The sequence below is a fragment of the Lepisosteus platostomus genome, chromosome 25 (assembly GCF_059453375.1).
Source record: "Lepisosteus platostomus isolate fLepPlt1 chromosome 25, fLepPlt1.hap1, whole genome shotgun sequence".
NCBI lineage: Eukaryota > Metazoa > Chordata > Actinopteri > Semionotiformes > Lepisosteidae > Lepisosteus > Lepisosteus platostomus.
The window spans coordinates 6,110,024-6,131,389 of NC_142635.1; the positions used below are offsets into that span (position 1 = coordinate 6,110,024).

Sequence of the window (21,366 nt, forward strand, 5' to 3'; positions counted from 1 at the left end):
TAGCACAAAACCCCAGAGGCAGTGAAAGCTGACCTAGAACAAATAGTGCTGACAATTATCTTAGGAGTTAACAGATCCGAGAGGACATCTTCCCAGATTTCTTCCTCACAAATCTAGGAATACACACACGCACACAAGACACACATTATACAAGCAACAACACAGCTGACCTTTAATGTCATGATTTATTAAAAGAAGTAACACAGTAAAAGTTAAAAGTCATTTTACAAGAAGTAAAACAGTATAATATTGCTAAAACCTATTTTTTTAAAGTACACAAGGTTACGTGAGGTTTTTTCAGAAACTGTTATGCTCATTCATATACAGGAGAAAAGTCACAGTGACAGTGAACAGGCACTTCTGTAACAGCCAAGCAGCAACAGAATAAGACCAGGGAAACATCAAACCAGCGCCGGCCTCCTCCTGGACCGAGCCAGTACCAGCTGCACGGGCCTGACCACCACGGGGGAATTGAGCAAAACCACCCAGCCTGCATCTGACAGCAAAAACGGTCAACACCTCACCCCTCAGGCGCCTCAGGTCTTTCAATCACAGCCGAGCAAGGCAGGAATTTAAGGGCGATTTTCATTTTTATTAAGAGTTTCACTTTATGCTGCAAACGCAGAGGTTATTTGCCAGGTCACTAAAGAAAAAAGAGAGTTGGGCCCCACCAGCAAAAGAAACGGGGTTGGCGATTTCTACCTGAGCTCGCCAGGCACGTGTGGGCATTGGAGGATGGGCAGGACTCTCGCCCTGAAGGGGTTAAAGGCCTGAGGGCCTGCTTGCCTTACTAAACCACCAGCCTGAGTCAGGGCCAACAGCCAAGCATGAACCAGAGGGCACAAGGGGAAACGTGCAGATGTACATACCCAAAGAGATGTGGGGGTGTGGAACAAGGTGCCCAGCCATTTGTAACTGCCCTTCTGAGACCCTGAGCAGGTCTGCGATTTTGAACTTACCGGGAGAGTAAGGCCAGCAGGCTTCACATACTGTATGGCCTTGACGAGTAATGGCTGTAAAACACACTGACGACTGTTCTGAAGGCTCAGGGGTGTGGTTTGTTATACTTTAGAGGAGAAAGAGGGTCCAGGTCAGAACTGCTCCACAGCCGGGCAGCGCTGTAGCCAGCTGGTAGGGGGGTATCGGGTCGATCTGAACCAGGCTGGTCTCTCTGCCCACCTGCTGGGTACCCGGGGTCCCACCGCAGGGGCTGGTGGGGGGTTCTCGAGGTCGGCGAGGTCAGTGTTGGTCGGTTGGCGTCGCCTCGCTGGCGTTGAAGACCCCGTGGAAGCCGTAGGGCATGTCCACAGGCACCTCCGCGCGGCCCAGCTCGGTGAAGGTCCTGGCATCCAGCACCAGCAGGAAGGTGCCCTTTTCCTGGAAGAGCAGAACCAGACCTAAGATAGACCCAAACCAGAATCGATCCAGACCCGAACTAGACCTGATCCAGACCCGAGCCAGACAAAAAACCAGACTCGATCCAGACCTGAGCCAGACCCGAGCCAGTTCTGAACCAGAACTGATCCAGACCCAAGCCAGATGTGATCCCGAGCCAGACCCAAACCAGACCTGAGCCAGACCTGACGCAGACCCAAGTCAGACCCAAGCCATCCCCGAGCCAGACCCGAGCCAGACCTGAACCAGACCTGATCCAAACAAAAAACCAGACTCGAACTAGACCTGATCCAAGCCCAAGCCAGACTGGAAGACCAGAGCCACACCAGAGCCACACCCAAGCCAGACCGGATCCAGACTCGAGCCAGACCACCCTGCAGCTCCCAGCTGGCAGCTCCACTGAAGCCCAGCAGGTGTGAGCCTGGCCAGTACCTGGATGGGAGACTCCTGGGAAAGCTGAGGCTGCTGCTGGAAGAGGTGTTAGTGGGGCCAGTAGGGGGCGCTCACCCTGCAGTCTGTGTGGGTCCTAATGTTCCAGTATAGTGACGAAAACAGTGCACTGTAAAAAAGCGCCGTCCTTCGGATGAGATGTAAAACTGAGGTTCTGACTCTCTGTGGTCATTAAAAATCCCAGGGCGTTATTCTAAAAGAGTTGGGGTGTAACGCCGGGGTCCTGGCAAATTTCCAATCATGGCCTCCTAAAAATCCCCATCTATGAATCGGCTTCATTACCCCGTTCTTCTCCCCAAAACAGCAATATGGCTGCCGCTAAAATACAGCTCTAGAAGTGTAAGAGATTATTACTACTACAGCCAGACCCCAGTCAGACCAGTGCCAGAACTGAGCCAGACCTGAGCTGCTTCATTAAGTGGAGAATCAGAGCACAGGCTCCTCACCTGACAATGGGCACAGCAGGGCAGTGAGCAGACACAGGCAGCCAAGAGGAGGGCTCCCCCCCTCGACTAGCTGTGCACCTCGACTCGTAGGTTTTCAACAAGCTGAGGAGCTCCCACTGGGAATCCTCTCTCTTTCCCTGGGCAGGAACACCACAGCTCACGGGCCACAACACAACCCCGGCGGATAAGCTTGGAAATCGCAGTTTCACACTTTAACAGGCTTTAAAACGTGGTTTTCTAGCTTCATGACCAGTGTAACCCACATAATACACAGCCTGGCTATTTCACAGCTGAACGGAGAACAGAGAAAGCTTTCATTCTGGACTAGGAGACGCTGCCAGGCCACTGGCCTGAACGGCTGCATTCTGCAGGACCCTGAGAAGCAGCGTCTTCCCTTTCCAGCAACTAAAGGCTGCGCTGCTCCACTGAAACATAACTTCGCCCCAACCCTCAGAGCTCAAACAGCAGGAACCATCCTCCTGTAGGCTCGCTACGCAGGCCATGACAAGCGCAATCAAAAAATGAAATTATGGAAAGCCACAGTGCACAGGAAAGTGCACTGAGTACATAAATAATGACTGATCATTAATCTATATATACATAACACCTAAAAAACTGAATACTCACAAGCAAACGCTGAACACCTATCTGCTTGCTTTGTTCCTCTTTGGCCTTAAATTCCTACCCTGAGCACAGTGAATGTGTGAATTGTAACACGGGCCCGTCTCTGATCGTCCACAAACACATTCTGCTTATTCAGCACCTTCAGGATCTTCAGAGGTGGGAGTTAACGCAAAGTCCCGTTCGGCCAAATTCAGCACGAGCAGGCGGCTGGCTCGAACCACGGGCCGAGCGCTGGATCCGAAGCCCCAGGAGCCGTGATCTGGAGTGAGGGGGGAGGGGACCGTGCGTCGCCCCGGGACCCGAGCAGATATCCCACCCCTGCGCCTGGAGCAGAGAGCTCCGGCCCCTCCGCCCAGCCACACCGCACCCGGACACGGCGAGCCACCCTGGGTGACGCGCTTCACAGGCCGCCCCTCCTCACCTGCCTGGGGGTGATCACCGCGGACAAAACCACTCCATCGTCCTCCTCGGTGCCATCCGGGGCCGGGACGAAGACGGGCTCGGAGGGGAAGAAGCCAGGCTCTCTCCACACCTGCGGACTCACAAGACAGGGGGTCACAGGTGGGGTGTGAGGGGCCCTGCAGGCCCTCGATCACGCCCTGCGGCTGGGCTCTCTCGCAGGGGACACTATCCACTGTCCAGGCGCACTGCAGTAAAGGGATGCCCCTGGGCAATCCAAATAAAGATTTCTAAGGGTGTATCGAAGCTGGTGGGGTTGCGCCAACTGACCTTCAGGTGTTTTGTCTGGATGTCCACCTTCAGCAGGGAGTCGCCCAGTAGGTGCCTGAAGCCGCAGCCGTAGAAGTAGCGGTACTTCCTGGTATTGTAGCGGGCGTAGTTGATCTGCGGAAACTCCAGGCCTCCGTAGTCCAGCAGATCTGTGCCGTGGAGGTCCTCTGGGGTGCAGAAGATCTGGGGCACACACAGGGCAGCCGGCGGCGCTCCATTAACCCCACCCCTTCCCCTCCGTGCCCACGCACCCCGACGAATAGAATCAGCACCATGAAAACGGGGTCTGGCTGCCAAGCTCCACCCCCCACCCCGAACCCGCCCCCGCCCTCGACAGCCACGCCCACACAGCCCGAAGCCCCTCCCTCTTCCACATCCCCTGGAAGGGAGCAGATCCGACTGACCCTCAAACCCCCGATTATCATCTGTCTCCGCCTGTGCCTCAGAAAGCCCCTCTGAGCCCCAGCAGGTAACCCTGAGGAGGAAGACACGCCCACGCACGCCCTTTGCTGGTAAGTAATGTTCTCGTCCAGCGCGGGAGACAGACAGGCTGTCCTGCCGGGACCGAGAGGACACGCTGTGGGCCGGATCAGGCGGTTACGGAAGCCTTCTCCGTGGACTTGAAGAAATCAAGCCAGGTCTCCCTGTCCCCCCACCCCCAAGCCCTCTCGGGGTACCTTGGCGTCGGAGAGCTTCACGGCCGTGGCGCGGGAGTCCGGCAGGGTGTTGAGGTCGTGGCCGGCGGGCGCGTCGGCGGCGACGGCGAGCGGCAGGACGAAACGGCGGGGGAAGGGTCGGCTCACCGCGTTGTACACCTGCCCCCCGCGGGAGAGAGGAGGAGGAACGCAGCTGGTCAGGGCAGCCCCGGAAGGGGACACGCCGTCGGAGCTCCAGGTGGCACAGACCGGCTCCCAGCCCATCTGGGGGTCTGGGTGAAATCGAAACGCCGACTCACCTGCCAGACAAGATTCCCTACAAGCCCGGTACCCGACGGCACGTTCCCGCTTCGGGGAAGTAAAGAGGACTCTGGCACACAAAGTCACAAACAGAGTCCTGCGGTTAGCAGCGAGGTGCAATGCGGGCACCGCAGGGGGGACCCCACTACACGCCTCCTCGTCTCGCCCAGCCCAGCCCTCACCTCATCCAGCGCCTCTCCGGACTTGCGCATGTGCTGGATCAGGAAGTCCCCGATGGTCCCGCCGTCGTCCGAGACGCACAGGTCCAGCACGATGAAGCCGTCCTGCTCGTAGGCGTTGATCTGGTGGAACATGGACAGGGCCTTGGCCTGGTACCGCACCGCGCTCAGCTGTGGGCAGAGGAGAGGAGAGTTAGCGCCGCGCTCCCTTTATACGACGCCGTGATCATCTCAGCGTCACGGGAATCAGCGCACTTTGTCATCTCTTTCTACAGTGACTCCAAGCGCCGATCGCAGTCCGCAATATCTCGGCACCTTGCATCTGTTAAAAGTTTGAGTAGGGGGGCTGCGTCAGCATGCGTGGGCTGCACAGGAACAAGGACAGGTTTATTCCTGCGCTGAAAAGAGAAGAAAAGAGACACAACGTTTCGGCTGTGGAGTCTTCTTCGGGCCTGCGGGCCACACCTGCAGAAGGCTCCTCGGCCAAAACACTGTGTTTCTTTTCCTCTCCTTTCAGCAGGGAATAAACCGGTACTCGTTCCCCCGTACAACGCTGCTTGCCTTTAAAACGCTTCTTTTGTTAACAACACGGCGCTGTGATTCTGACACAAATAACGCTGACATGGCAGGAAGCTACAAATCATTCGAAGAAACAAGTTGTTGATAAGAGTCAGGCAAGACTGGCAAGCTACGCAGCTACAGGATGAGGGAGGGCAGCGTGGAAACAAGGAGACCTATTGAATTGTCCTTTCCGTTATCTGGCGATAAAGAGAGGGAAAGAAAAAGAGAGGGAGTCGTTCTCTTCCTCTCACACTGCTGTATAGTGCCTTGACTTCAGTGGAAACAAAGGGGGCGATCCTCGCTTCACCCCTGTGGCCCGGCCTCTTGATCGTTTCCCTGGTCTCCTGCAGAGGGGAGCCCTTGCCCGGTTCATTAAAACGAACTGTTTCCGCGCTGGCGTACGGTCAACCTCTGGCCGACCGCCGCCGATCCGTTGTACGCATTCTGGGCTTTGAAGGGTCGTACCCATCTTCTTCCCCGGACCAGAACCATGATCCACGATTCCAGGCCCGGCGCCCGCCTTCCCGTCGACAGTGCAAACACAGAAGCAGGCTGGCCCAGCCCCCAGGCCTGCCAGATCCTCTCTCGTCACGGACACGATTCCTTTATACGGCTGGGGGCCGGCCGAGAGGGTCAGGCTGAGAGAGCGGCACGCTCCGGTGAACAGCGGAGCTCGCTGTAACCCCCCTCCGCAATAAAAGCCACCCGCTGCCCTTCTCCACACCGGGCGCCGGTCACACTGGGAGAGCCGCCCGACGATGCATCACAGCGCAGTCCTGGTCACATGACTCTCCTGTCACCGTTAGCTCCCCGCCACTAGACTGCCGCCACCTGTGCGTCCACGCGAACAGCTCTGCTAACTCCGGGTTGATCCCCACTGGAAATTAGAGCTCTCCCACTGGTCTCCGTCCAGGGCAGAGCATGGAATATCCATCCGCTACTCCGCGCGAACTGCAAGTCAGCAGCAATGCCAACCAAACCATCAGGAGCAAGCTTGTTGTGAAAGGCGCTATATAAAAATCAATTGAATTGAATTATGGGCATCGCATCACTTTCCCAAGTGTCTGTGATGTCATCAAGAACAAGCTGACAGACGGGAGATCTTTCACCCAAACAGCCCAGTCGAGCTCCAGTCGAGCTGGTTTTGATCCACAGCAAGGCTCTGCTACTCGGCGTTCCCAAAACAGAGGCGTCACAGACCTCGATATCTCCGAACCCGGACAAGCATTTTCAAGCTTGGAAAATTTGCTTCCGAAATCTCGTTCTCCCATCCGAGGGTCGATGACGGCACAGCGCTTGGCCTTTTCCCCCCATCCTCCCCCACACCTCTGGCTAGGCCTTTCATGCTATTTATAGCAGCTGTCTGAACTCTCCTTCCGCCTCACTGCAAGTGCTGTCAGTGACACGCTGTACACAGGAGGAACTATTGAGACAAGAAACTCAAGAGAGCAGTTCGGCATTCTCCAGGAGGTATTACTGCCCACTTCACTGGGCATGAGCTAGCACTCTGCCAGGCAGGACATCCAGTGTTGCGGTTGAGTGGGAGTCTCGGCTCTGCGCTGAATCTACTTTTCAGGGACAACAGGAACCCCGTTTAGCTCCTGTGCAAAACAAACCGGCTCCTGCTTCTTTAGCAGCCACGTCACCCTGCAGCCCCCAGCTGGCAGCCCCCCTGGAGCTCAGCAGTGTGAGCCTGGCCAGTACCTGGATGGGAGACTCCTGGGAAAGCTGAGGCTGCTGCTGGAAGAGGTGTTAGTGGGGCCAGCAGGGGGCGCTCACCCTGCGGTCTGTGTGGGTCCTAATGCCCCAGTATAGTGACGGGGACACTACACTGTAAACAGGCGCCGTCTTTCGGATGAGACGTAAAACTGAGGTCCTGACTCTCTGTGGTCATTAAAAATCCCAGGGTGTTTCTTGAAAAGAGTAGGGGTGTTACCCCAGTGTCCTGGTCAAATTTCCCCCTGGTCTTTACCCGTCATGGCCTCCTAATAATCCCCATCTCTAACTGGCTTCATCACTCTGCTCTCCTCCTCACTGAGAGCTGGTGTGTGGGGAGAGGACTGGAGCATCATCCAGGTGGGGCTGCACACTGGTGGGGGTGGTGGGGGTGGAGGGGATCCCCATGAGCCGTAAAGCGCTTTGAATGGAGTGTACAGAAAAGCGCTATATAAACAATTATTATTACTGTTCAGCGGCAGGACAGGAGCTGCACGGTCCTGCCCCGAGAACATCCCCGGCCCGGCCCCCCTCACCTCGCCAGTGCGTTTGTTGCACACGTGGAACACCGTGTCCCGGCCGGGCTCCCAGAGGATGCCCTTGCTCAGCGCCCTGCCTCGGACCCTGCTCGTCATGATCGCCAGCAGGTCCAGCCTGATGGGCTGCTCGATGAACACGACATAGTTCTCCGACATGGCTGAAACAACAGGGGTCAGCCGGGTCAGTGCCCCGTCAGCGCTCCGCCCCGCCCCCTGCTCCCTGCTCCCTGCTCAGCACCCCGGCCCCCCCCCTTGCTCCCCGCCCCCCGCTCAGCGCCCCCCCCCTGCTCCCCACTCAGCTCCCCGTCCCACACTAGGCACCTCGCCCCCCTTGCTCCCCACTCAGCACCACGCCCTGCTCCCCGCCCCCCACTCAGCACCACGCCCCGCCCTGCCCAGCGCCCCACCCCTGCTCCCTGCTCACCGAAGCTGTGGTAGTAGGAGGGCCTCGCCTTGTCCGCGGCGGGAATGGAGCACAGCACCCGCGCCCCCTCCAGGGCCTCGTCCTGCCCGCCCTTCAGCGCGGGCACCTGGATGATGTTGTAGAAGGAACCTGCAACGACGCACGGGCAGCTGGAGGAGGTTTCTGACCGTGTGGGCCCTGAGCAAACATCTGGGGCCCTTTAGGTTTTATAATAAAAACCCAAGTCTCTAATTGCGTGAAATAATGGGTGTGGCACGAGGCGGGGTGGTGGGGTGGGCGTGTCCAGTGTGGAGGCGGAGCCCTGGATGCGTTGCCGTAGCAACCACAGCTGCCCTGGCTGATAAGAAACAAGCCGCAGCTGTGAGGACCCTTTCAGACACACTGAGCACGAGCAGACCCCCGCAAGGGGAGATCCTTCCAGCAACAGTCCCGGAGGGGTGTGGAGAGGGCGTTAAGGCCGCGTTTTCAGGGAAGGGTTGAGCTCTCCTTTTGTTGTGGCCTTGAGCTCCCTGCTCTTCCAGAACGGACCCCGTTAAACAGGGATAGTTCGGTCCGGATCCCGCTGTGCCCAGCGGTGGCTTTCTCCCCCAGGCTGGCAGCGTGCGTCCCGTCTGGACGCCGCCTTTGCACAGCGCCGCGTTTTTCGTTTTTCTTGTGCCCCCCGCCCCCTGTGCCTCTGCCCCCTCGGATGGGGCATCTGGACTTTTTACCGCAGTCCCCTGCAGCTCCTCCCCCTGCCGCGCTGCTGTTCCAATGGGATGATCCGATAACACCTCCACGAGCCCCAGGCGCTCCCAAGCTGTGTCTTGTATCACGCTTCACCCGTCCCGTCTTAGGCTTTGCGGTTTCCACACACCCTACTGCCCCTCATCTAGCTCATGCTAACGGCCGGAAGCTTTAAGAGGGACTGAGGACAGTGTGCGAGTCTTGGCAGAGTCACTACTTGCTCCCTCACTGGCAGAAAAGCCTCAGCAGTTCTGTGGGCCCCATAACTTCCCAGAGGCCAAGATCCGCCAACCAACGTCAACCTGCCCTGCTCACAAGGGCGCTCGGGGCTCAGTGGCACGCCAGACAGCGCCATACCGCTGGTATCAGAAACAGATTATGTGTCCTGACCCACATGTTCTGCAACTAGCATTCCTCACTACGCCCTTCTGTCCTGACACCTTAATAAAAGAGTTGCATTGTTCTGGCAGAGGGCGCAGTGAGGATTAAATCGCAAATCTGCTACTTAACTCCGAAAAGAATGCAATGTTAGTGCCAGCTACGGTTTGGTCTCCTTGGTTGGTGTTCCTTGTGGGGCTAAATGGCCTCGCCGTTTACAGATGTCCAGCAATCCCATGTGTGAGCCCATCCCTGCGATCATCAGGTCAAGGACGCAAATCTTTCATATGTATCAGGGTGCGGCTTAACCATCTGTGGCACTGCGGAAAAGGGGGCCTTATTATCACAGCCAGCGCGGGCACCGGAGCGCACCGCTGTCGAGAAAGCAAACTATAAAACTGTGGAAATGATTACCTAGATAAAAATAAACCTAACCCCAAAACAAAATGAACTCCATCAATAAAATATTGGAAACATGATGTATTATCACTCTGTTTACTGTCCTGAACCGGCTGTTTACCATTGAGAGAATTGCACAGGCTTCAATTCCGATCCACAGGAAAATGAATGTAAATTAAACGTTTCCTCCAAGGTGAATGTTTATTACTATTAGGAGGCTATTATGAAGCGTAACTGTGCACGTGTATGTGGTTTGTGCAGGACACTCCTACTAGGATTTTGACGGAGTGGGTGGACTGTGTTCTGCTGGAGTTCTGTTCAAAAGTCCAGCCCTTCAGTTCTTAAACCCTAGAGCAGAGAAGAGTCATGCATCCGTTTGGCCCCAGGAACTAGACTGTTTCCAGAACAGAAATACCTCATTTTTTTTAGCAGCATGACCAAAACTGAACACCGTGCTCTCAACAAGGGCATGCTTTTATCATAGCGCCCCTCAGTTAAATTATCAAGACACAGTACGACGCCGGCTGAGACTCACCTTGCTTGCTGTAGGAGTTGCCCATGTTGTAGGCTGTGCCATCGGGGTCGTAGTGGGGGTGGGCTGTGGCCCCATTGACAGCGATGAACTGGCTCCAGTCCACCTGGACACACACACAAGCTGTCAGACTCCACCTTGTCCCCCGACAGGTGCAATAACGCGCCTGAGGTGTCACCGTTCCCAGTCGCGGTCTTACAGAGGGAAGGACTTGGGTTTCTGGCGGACGCGGCTCTCAATTAACTGACCTTCATCTTTCCTCAAGTGATCTGGATGTGAAAGTGCTCTGCAGATGATCAAGTCAAAGTTTTATAAATAATTAATTCATTAAAAGATACTCCTGATGTCCAAAGAGTTTCCATTGGACAGTATATCCCAGAGGGGTTGGGCAGCCAGTTGACCTTGGACCCCTAGAGGTTTCTTTTCTCCTTACGGAGGGGTTTTTGGTTCCTCTCCTCAGTGGTCTCCTGGCCTTTTCTCTTTCTGGATTGGAACGTCATGTACTGCCACACAGCTTTGTTAAGCGCCTTGGGGCAACCTTGTTGTGAAAGGCGCTATATAAAAATAAATTGAACTGAACTGAATATATCCTGGCGGAAAGGAGCGATTACAAGTGGTGCAGTGTGGGATGCCATGATAAAAGCAGAGTGACGTGACGGAATATACTGTTTGGATAACTAAGCCAGGCGCCCGCAACAGCAAAGCCAGCTGGTTGCTGGGCATGAGCAGGTCAGCCTGTGCCCACCTGCTGCACCTCGCTCTTCCTGAACGGCGGGGGGGCCGAGTCAGGTCAGTACCGTCCTTCAGATGAGACATAAAACCGAGGTCCTGACTCTCTGTGGTCATTAAAAATCCCAGGACGTTTCTCGAAAAGATTAGGGGTGTAACCCCGGTGTCCTGGCCACATTTCCCATTGGCCCTTATCAATCATGGCCTCCTAATAATCCCCATCTCTGAACTGGCTTCATCACTCTGCTCTCCTCCCCACTGAGAGCTGGCGTGTGGGGAGAGGACTGGAGCATCATCCAGGTGGGGCTGCACACTGGTGGTGGTGGAGGGGATCCCCATGACCTGTAAAGAGCTTTGAGTGGAGTGTCCAGAAAAGCGCTATATAAGTGTAAGCAATTATTAATTATTATTATTATTACCTTCTCCTTCGTCTCCAGGCTCTCGGGATCCACCCTGCGCATGAAGTTGGTCTCGGTGGTGACGTAGTAATCGCCCTTGTACCGGACGAAGTTCACGCTGGCGTTGTCCGTGGCCACTGAGGGCGGACCAGAGAGAGGGTGGCAGGCAGGGCAGCGCCATCGTCACCCCCTTTTAACCCCCCTCCCGCCCCCCCCATCTCCGCGGGGCAGGGCCAACAGGCAGAACCTGAATTTCTGCCTCCGCGGCCCCTTCTGGAACGACAGGCGCTCAGCACACGTGCTTTCCTGCGAGGCTGGCTGCGGGCCAGCACACCTGGGCTTCAGAAGAAGAGCTCCCAGGTTCTCAGGAGGAGCCACGCTGGCGTTTGACAGACCACGCTGCAGGCCTGCAAAGCACAGCTGAGCTCAGTGCGCAGGCGCAAGCCGAGACCCACTAGAAAACCAGGTCATATTCGGGGGCGGAGCAGTTTCTCTGTGGCCAAGGATCTGCGCCTGTGGCTGGAAGGTTGCCGGTTCGAATCCCGCGGCCGGCAGAGGAATCCTACTCCGTTGGGCCCCTGAGCAAGGCCCTTAACCCCAGCTGCTCCAGGGGCGCCGTATAAATGGCTGACCCTGCGCTCTGACCCCCAGCTTCTCTCTCCCTGTCTGTGTGTCTCATGGAGAGCAAGCTGGGGTCTGTGAAAAGACAAATTCCTCATGCAAGAAATTGTATAGGGCCAATAAAGTGATCTTATCTCATCAACAGCCTCTGTCTCACCTGCTGCCAGCGCCCAGAAGACTCGCCAACCCCCGACTATGTTTAAGTCGCTGTGATGCCAGTGCCCAGCGTCACTGCCCGACCACGGAGGCCGGCTGCTCACCTGGCATTTCGAAACGGGACAGGAAGCGCTGGAAGAGGCTCTTGCAGGGGTCGGGCATGGCCAGGGTGCCGAACTCGGACACCACGATGCGGTTGTGCTCGCTGTTGGCGCAGTACGAGTCGCTGCGCAGGAACCTGCTCCTGTAGGTCACCGTGCCGCCCTCGATCTTAAACTGGTGCATCAGCGCCATCCCGTCAAACCAGTGGTTGTACCTGGGGAAGAACGAAGCACCTGTACAGAAGAACCAGCTCCCCGTCCTTCTGTCACACCCTCCCCTCACAGGCTCCGTCTTCCCTGGATCTCCATTCCCGGCCGATAAGGCTGGCAGCCATGTCACCCTGCAGCTCCCAGCTGGCAGCCCCACTGGAGCTCAGCAGTGTGAGCCTGGCCAGTACCTGGATGGGAGACTCCTGGGAAAGCTAAGGCTGCTGCTGGAAGAGGTGTCAGTGGACCAGTAGGGGGCGCTCACCCTGTGGTCTGTGTGGGTCCTAATGCCCCAGTATAGTGATGGGGACACTACACTGTAAAAAGGCGCCGTCCTTAGGATGAGACGTAAAACCGGGGTCCTGTCTCTCTGTGGTCATTAAAAATCCCAGGGTGTTTCTCGAAAAGAGTAGGGGTGCTACCCCAGTGTCCTGGCCAAATTTCCCCCTGGCCTTTCCCAGTCATGGCCTCCTAATAATCCCCATCTCTGTACTGGCTTCATCACTCTGCTCTCCTCCCCACTGAGAGCTGGTGTGTGGGGCGAGGACTGGGGCATCATCCAGGTGGGGCTGCACACTGGTGGGGGTGGAGGGGATCCCCATGACCTGTAAAGAGCTCTGAGTGGAGTGTCCAGAAAAGCGCTATATAAGTGTAATTATCATGAATTATTCCAGGAGGCAGTGAGGATGGGTGCCCTGTTAAAAAGCCAACCCAATGACATGCACCCTAACCCTGTGGCAATGTGTCTCCCAGTCAGACTCTGTGCAGAACAGGCAGCCGGACCCCGCGGCGCAGGCTGTGAAGGAACAGGGAAAGGTTTATTCCCTGCTGGAAGTTAAGGAAAGGAACAGTTTCTCGCACACCTGAAGATGGTCCCAGAGCTGAAACGTTGTCTTTCCTGACCTTTCAGCACAGAACGAACCATTCAGTACCTGTTCCTCTGTCCCAGCAGCGAACGGCACGCCCCAGTCAGTAGTGTACGCCCTGCCCTGTCCCAGCCGGCTCGCCAGCCCCACTCACTCGTGGTTGCCGAACTCGAACTTGCCCGGCCCGTTGCGGAGGAAGCTGCCGCGGACCCAGGCCGGGATCTGGCCCTGCACTCGCGCGCCGACGGGCTCCGGCGTCTCCTCCACCGTACGCACCAGCGGCGCGATGTACTCCAGGCCGCGCACTGAGCTGGAGCACCGGGCCTCCTGCCGGGGGGCAGGCCAGAGCCTGCCGAGACCTGCGGAGAGAGGAGAGGGGCTCAGGTGAGAGAGGTGAGCGGGCACCAGGCCATCAGAGACCCTGCCCTCAGCATGCTGGGAGTGAGGTGTGCTGACACCAGGCCATCAGAGACCCTGCCCTCAGCATGCTGGGAGTGAGGTGTGCTGACACCAGGCCATCAGAGACCCTGCCCTCAGCATGCTGGGAGTGAGGTGAGCGGGCACCAGGCCCTCAGAGACCCTGCCCTCAGCATGCTGGGAGTGAGGTGAGCGGGCACCAGGCCATCAGAGACCCTGCCCTCAGCATGCTGGGAGTGAGGTGTGCTGGCACCAGGCCCTCAGAGACCCTGCCCTCAGCATGCTGGGAGTGAGGTGAGCGGGCACCAGGCCATCAGAGACCCTGCCCTCAGCATGCTGGGAGTGAGGTGAGCGGGCACCAGGCCATCAGAGACCTTGCCCTCAGCATGCTGGGAGTGAGGTGTGCGGGCACCAGGCCATCAGAGACCTTGCCCTCAGCATGCTGGGAGTGCCAGGTTTGCGGGCACCACTCCCTTGTCCCAGACAAACACTCCAACACCCTGACACATTTCGAACAATCACAGGCAAACTGAACCTTTAAAAAAAGTCACCTAACCTGACGGGTGTGGGTCTAACTGAGATTATCTTTTCAGGCACTCATTGTTTTACAGCTCTTTCTTTTTACTGCTAAACCATGAAAAGCACAGCTTGTCATTAACCTTAACAGCACTTTGGACTGTTTCACAGTTATTGAACAATTCAGAACAGAGATATCCCTGCTTTCAGACCAGGAAGCTCAAGACAGTTCTTATGCACTTCACTTGACAACTATGCTTTATTCTGAGACACACAAGCAATGCACTTCATATAGAAACTACACCTAGTGACGCAGGTTCAATGCATTTGACTTTAAAATGACAACTTATTCTCCAACACACTTTGGACAAAAGCTATGTCTGAGAACAGACTTCTGCACACTGATGAAAAATGCTGAGCCTTCTTAAATAACTAAGAAACGGAATCTTTAGTGCTAACGGTGCTATCGAGTTTGTCACCCAGAGTCCCTCCGGGAACCGAGATCCACATGAGATCTGATTGTTCGCGCTTTATCGTTGAGGTCTGAAGCTGAGGCTTTTAAATACAGAACTTTCCATCTTTGACTGCATTCAAGAACGAAGTGACTTCAGCGATCTTCCTTTGTGCTGATCTCAAAATAAAAAAAAAACACCCCGCACTTACTTCTCGCTAGTTTGAACATGCTCTCAGGCGCGTCAAGTTCGGGACACTGGGGTTTCAGCCGGCAGTCCTGGAAGCCACCGAGACGGGGACTGATTTTATAGAGCTTCTTCAGGGTGACCGCGGGGGGAAGGAACTCAGGCAAATCCCACCCTGGCTCACGTCTTGTTATCTTCTTGTTACTGTCCTGTAGGTGGAGGGCGGGTCCAGCCCCGCGCCTGTTGATCGGCTCCGGCGACCCCACGAATTTGGATGCGACATTTACACTGCGGTGACGAGATGGACGGACGGAGGTTCCGAATTCCAGATTGTGTCCGATACCTCCACCACCATGTTGGCCGGTTTCTAAGATGAAAGTACGGGCTCCCCTGGTTGCTCGGCCTCGAGCGAGGAGGGGGGGGGGATTTGACGCGTGCGCAGTGGTCTGTGCGACTCCGCCGCGAGAATGATCGCCGGTGGGAGATTCACTTTCCCCGCTGCTCAACTGCGTGAGCTTATTCTAATAGTAGGGTTTTCAACAACAACAAAAAAAGGATAAAAATAAAGCTTGTGGTTTCTGCTTTCATTCCCCGTTGTTTGACGCGTCTTTTAGGGTTTAGGCCGAGAGCTCCTCGATGGAGGATTTGTACAAAGGCACGGAATGGCTCACACCTGTTCATTCGTCCCCTTTTGTAGCCACGGGACCTCGGGGGAGCCGGAGTCTTTCCCAGCGAGCAACTGGCGCAGAGCAGAGTTACCCTAGACAGGACCCCCGTCCGCCTCAGGACGCACCCAGAATAAACCGGGGCGTGGTACCAAGTGGGGTTTCTCGACGGCGGAGGAGCGCAGGAAAGGACCGTGGCTCCTGTACGGGACGACCGCAGGTTCAGAGCCATTGCTGGCGAAGGAGACGTGGTCTACAGCCAAGTGGGAAAGCACGGAGGGAGGCCCGTATTGTGCAAACCCAGCGCCAACAGCCACTCGGAAAGTGAACTGATTGAGAAGGGACAATCACCTGTTGAAGAACTAGAATTTACCAGAGATTTATGTTATGTCAGAGTTGTACTTGTTGTAAGATTGGTATACATTGTGGGGGGAAAAAAGTTTATTTTGTTTCCGACTGCGGGAAGAAACTGGGGCACCTGGAGAAAACCCACGCAGACGCACGGGGAACATACAGACTCCGCACAGACAGTATTCCAGGGCCCTGAGTGCTGTAAAGTCTGCTTGAAACAGAGGAAAGCCCACAGAGGATTTGTTTCATCTGTCTGTGAGACAGAAACTGCAGGACACAAGTGAAAACCATATGGAAGTAAGTTTACAACGAAGAACCAGAGCCACTTCTTTACACAAAGAGTGGTGGGAGTGTTGACCAAAACTGACAGCCTGGTTTCTTTCAAGCAGCAGGTGGATGAGATTCTGGGATCAATTAGCGACATCCGCCGTCTCAGTGAAGCACCACCGCTTTATGTGTGCAGGAACTAGCGGTAAAAGATCAGCTTTTCTGAAAGTTCTGAATGATCTGTACTCGTTTTCCAGACTGAGAGTTAACCAGCAGAAAACACGAGGCTGGTTGGTAAAATGTTGGCCACAGCAGATCGGGGGAGAACAGAGAGAGCTCTGCAGGATGAAGATCCCGTGGGATGAAGAGGGAATATTAGCCAGGGTGACCAGACGTCCTCTTTTTGAGACCTAAAACATCGGTCCGACCGGGCTTTATAAAATTCTAAAATTGCCACAAACAAAAATTGTGTCTTTGCTCGTTACTCAGACTGTGTAAACAAGCAGACATATTTCCGTTTGTTCCGTGCGTTACCGGTAGATGTTTTGAACTCACACGCAGCGTAGCTTGAGAAGGGTTTTTGTGCCTGTAGCTGTTTTCATGGCCATGAGAAATCACAATGTTTAACTTGTTTCATTATATTTCAAAATGTGTTGTTAAAATGTAGCATTTTCGCCACCAAAGTTACAATGTCTTCATTTTTTCCCTCAGACGTCAAGACTCTTGTTGTGTTAAAAGGAAAAAAACAACAACTTGATGTTTAAAATAGGGCTAGATTTTTGTTGTTTTTTTTCCTTGTTTGCCATTATGGAGGAGAAATAGCAGCCCTGCAACTGTTTAAAGGTTAACTAAGAAGTTTAATAAAAAACTAGAGAGTTTTTATTTTTTTTGATGAGGAAACGTAATAAAGATGCATTACTTTGGAGGCGTGTGTCGAGTGTCGATTATCCCCCACCGGCTCCCCCATTCTTTTTTTTTTAAGTTAAAATACCGTCCCCCTGTATTAGTACAGCGCCAGAGTGCCATTGAGCCACAACGGCCGAGGAAACACATGCAGGACAGGCCAAGCAGGAAATCTGGAGCTCGACAGACGTCACATGTCGAACACAGGTTCGACAGCCCTCCATTCTCCTTCTAATATGATGCTGCTGCCTCACAGATATCAGGCATTCAGAACACCAGGCTTTTGACTTCCAGAGGATGTGAGAAAATAAATCAGACACAACCCTAGGGGTGTCTGGAGCTTTTTTCAGAGCCCAGGCCATTGGGGTTCCCTGGAAGGAAATCAGGGGTATTTAACGTAAAGCTTGAACTACCCCAGCCAAGGCACTGAGAAAGTCACTCCTTTATTTTGCAGCTCTGGAATGATGGAATCCCCAAATACAGTCTACAAGTATGCTATCACGATATCTCAGCAATGTTCAATCTAGCAATGGGTCTTTGTATCTGTAATAGTAGTACCTGTAACAGTTAATAATAATAATAGCTCTTTTCTGGACACTCCACTCAAAGCTACAATCAGAGTGATGAAGCCAGTTCAGAGATGGGGATTATTAGGAGGCCATAACTGGGAAATGCCAGGGGGAAATTTGACCAGGACACCGGGGTAACACCCCTACTCTTTTCAAGAAACACCCTGGGATTTTTAATGACCACAGAGAGTCAGGACCTCAGTTTTACGTCTCATGTTAAGGACAGCGCCTTTTTACAGTGTAGTGTCCCCGTCACTATACTGGGGCATTAGGACCCACACAGACTGCAGGGTGAGCGCCCCCTGCTGGCCCCACTAACACCTCTTCCAGCAGCAGCCTCAGCTTTCCCAGGAGTCTCCCATCCAGGTACTGGCCAGGCTCACACTGCTGAGCTCCAGTGGGGCTGCCAGTTTGTGAGCTGCGGAGTGACATGGCTGCTGGCTGCAGTGGGGGGAATTCGGGGGGCTTAACCCTAAAGTCAGGCACATGGAACAATCGTGGAAGATCTCACTTTCTTCTGCACCCGGGTTTCTCAGACAGCCCATGAAGCTGGAGCTGTGATCACTGTGGCGGGGATGGATAAAGGAACTGAACCTCTTTAGTGGGGAGGACACAATGCTGAATAATTCCCACACTCACTCCGATCTCAGCATGCGTGCAGCACGTTTGGCAAGGTCCCCGACAAAACATACAAAAGCACATAAAGGAATCATCTCAGGGAACAACCCGGCACAGCAATGGAGAAAACTGTGCAAGAGAACTGCATAGCTTTATCTGAACAACACAACAGTTTGTGTTAGCAATTGGCTTCACTTTATACTCAATGGATCCTAAGAACAGGTACAAAGTCACTGCTGTCCTTAGCATGTGGTTTGCCAACAAACATAAGAACTGCGGGGTGGCAGGGTGGCTTAGTGTCTAGCATGGCTGCCTGGCAACGCTGGGGCCCTGGGTTCAGTTCCAGACCTGGGATGCTGTCTGTGTGGAGTTTGCATGTTCTCCTTGTGTTTGTGTGGGCTTCCTCCCACAGTCCCAAGACATATAGGTAGGTTAACTGGCTTCTGGGAAAAATCAGCCCTGGTGTGTGTGAGTGTGTGTGTTTGTGTGGCTGGTGACGGACTGGTGATCAGTCCAGAGAGACTCCGGCTCCCCTGCAACCCTGAATTGGGAGAAGCATTTAGTAATCGGATGGATGGATGGATGGATAAGACCCAAGCTGTTTGTCAGATCTTGTGAAGCATCTGGCCATACTCTCCCCACGCTGGGGTGTCCAGCAGCAAGAGCTGTGCCCCCCAGACTGATCAGTGTCTCCCCGAAAGTGCCAAATGCGTCTCAGCCCTAGAGGTGTACCAGCTGGATATTAATAATGCCGAGAACAGTCAGCGGCTCGAGCTGCATCTCTGTAACGTCTGCCACCTGTCAGGAGGAAGGAGCTCACGTCTGCCTCTCAGGTACCACGCTGCCAGACGCACAACACACAGGGCCCCGCCGTGGAGACCAGCTTACCTGGGACACTCTGCAGTGCTGCCGAGAAGAGAGACATGGCGTGGTCTGCGTGCGCGGAGCTCTGGAAGGGCGGCTGCAGGGAGCGAGGCTCGTCCGACGGATAAGGAGCGTTACAGCGCCGCAGCGGCTGGGATCATACAGTATGAGCCTGATCCCAGCCTCACGTGCGGCTCACGGAATAGATGTCAAAATAAAAGTCTTCTCTCGGCGTGAGGGGGCATCAGCCGGTTGGCATTTAGAGAAAGAAAATCTGATCCTGCCCTGGAGGCTCTTTGTGTCGGCTTCATTCCTGATCTCACAGATACACACACCAGATACGCACAGATATACACACAGATACATACCACCAGATATACACACAGAGATACCACAGATACACAGATACACCCCTGATATACACAGGTACACACAAATACACACATATACCACTGATACCACATAAATAGAGACACACACACCGATACACACATATACCACAGATACCACATATACACACCGGATACACCCCTGATGTACACAGGTACACACAAATACACACATATACCACTGATACCACATATATAGAGACACACACACTGATACACACATATACCACAGATACCACATATACACACCGGATACACCCCTGATGTACACAGGTACACACAAATACACACATATACCACTGATACCACATATATAGAGACACACACACTGATACACACATATACCACAGATACCACATATACACACCGGATACACCCCTGATGTACACAGGTACACACAAATACACACATATACCACTGATACCACATATATAGAGACACACACACTGATACACACATATACCACAGATACCACATATATAGAGACACACACACTGATACACACATATACCACAGATACCACATATACACACCGGATACACTCTCCCCCAGCTCTCTCCACTGCAAACCTTCAGACTGAGCACTTTGCCTATCTGCGTCAGTCACAATGCAGCAGGACAGTTGTCTACAGTTTGGGAGCACCCAGATCTTACTCTGCAAAGTGTTCCTCAGGGTTACTGAATAAGGTCACAGGTGAAGGAAGGCTGCACACCACCTGCCCCAGTTTCAGGGAGCCTCCACACAGGAGCCTCCAGGAGCCTCAAGAGGAACAGAGCACAAAAGGACGAGTTTCAGTACTGTTTTCACAAGCCTCGGCTCAGATACACGATCCGCTGACAGAAACGGGGAGGTTTTGTGTCAGAGAGGGTCTGCTTCATCAGATTCTGCACGTTTCGCAGGCAAAAGCCACTTTTGTTCACAATGGCCTAGTAATAGACTGCGCTCATTAAAACACTCATCACAGCTCAGGCTGACACAGACTCACACGGTGACTCAGCACAACGTCTCTCATGCAGCGACTCGGCACAGCTTCAGCAGGGGCAGCTGCTACTTCACCTTGAACTTTCAGATCCTGTAGGGAGATCATCAAATTATTTATTATTTATTTTATAAACTATTTATTAATTATTTATTATTTATATTTATAAACTAGTCGTACCGGTGTGCCCGTCAACGTGTATAATAAACAGCCTATTTATAAAACAACCACCGTCAGAGAGTCTGAGGGTCCAGACGCTCTTCATATCCCTGGTTAATGAACTAAATAACCTCCTTGCTTCTTTCACGCAGTCCAGCTGCTCAAGCTGTTTTCCTTCCTGTATCCAACATTTCTGTCAGCCCAGAGTGGGAAAGTGAGATGCAGCCACTGACTGTATCCAAGCCGGCCTCAACAGCAGCGGGTCCCAGAAGTTCCGAACATTATCTGGTTAGAAAACCACATTCCAGCCAATGCAGCATTCGTCCCGGCAGTTTCCAGGAGGAGAGCGTAAATAGCCGATTTCCCCAGCGCATTATCTGATCGAGACGTCCGAGGTGGGAGCCCAGACACGAGGAGGCAGGGCTCAGCTCGGGCGACCTCGCCCAATGCCAAGCACAAACACGGGAGGCCGGAGGCAGAATTGCACTTCCTGCTGCATGTCAGGTGAGCACCGCCAGAGGAGAAACGGGAACCCAGCAATCCCAGCATTCCCAGAATTCCCAGCACTCACAGGGCAAAGACTTTAACCCAGGGCTCTCCCAGCACTGGTCCAGGTAACCCTAGTGTCCGCTGCTTTCGAATCTGGCTGAGCTCTCATCCGCTTCTTGAGCCCTATCTAGCTAAGAAGACGGCAGCCTGGAACGATGTTTTTCGCCTGCGGCTCTTGAACGGCAAGAGATTTTGAGCGAGCCGCTGCAGGCTGCAGAGATTTCGAGCGACATAATCCCAGCTCCTGGAGGCTATCCTGCTGGGAGCTGTGGTGCTGCTGTGCTCAGGTGCACCACCTGTTCAAGCTCCAAACCCAGGCTTCAGGGTGGAAACTGGAAACTAGCAGGACG

General features: G+C 54.1%; 1 protein-coding gene across 3 annotated transcripts; it reads right to left on the reverse strand.

Moving 5' to 3' along the window:
* Positions 1-166: 166 nt before the first annotated feature.
* bco2b (beta-carotene oxygenase 2b) lies at positions 167-19,269 on the reverse strand. 3 transcript variants are annotated; one of them, XM_088619468.1, is made up of 13 exons: positions 18,965-19,269; positions 13,287-13,491; positions 12,063-12,274; positions 11,203-11,318; positions 10,058-10,160; positions 8,020-8,148; positions 7,593-7,753; positions 4,783-4,950; positions 4,322-4,459; positions 3,645-3,827; positions 3,337-3,447; positions 1,203-1,377; positions 167-1,169 (listed from the first exon to the last, which is right to left on the reverse strand). In XM_088619468.1, exons 1-12 carry the CDS (start codon positions 18,999-19,001, stop codon positions 1,240-1,242), a joined length of 1,701 nt encoding a protein of 566 aa, XP_088475594.1. In that variant the 5' UTR covers positions 19,002-19,269; the 3' UTR covers positions 167-1,169; positions 1,203-1,239. The 3 variants fall into 3 exon arrangements, with proteins under 3 accessions (XP_088475594.1, XP_088475593.1, XP_088475596.1); XM_088619467.1 differs by having other exon boundaries at positions 167-1,377; positions 18,965-19,263; XM_088619470.1 differs by lacking the exon at positions 18,965-19,269 and adding an exon at positions 14,729-15,445 and having other exon boundaries at positions 167-1,377.
* Positions 19,270-21,366: the final 2,097 nt, after the last annotated feature.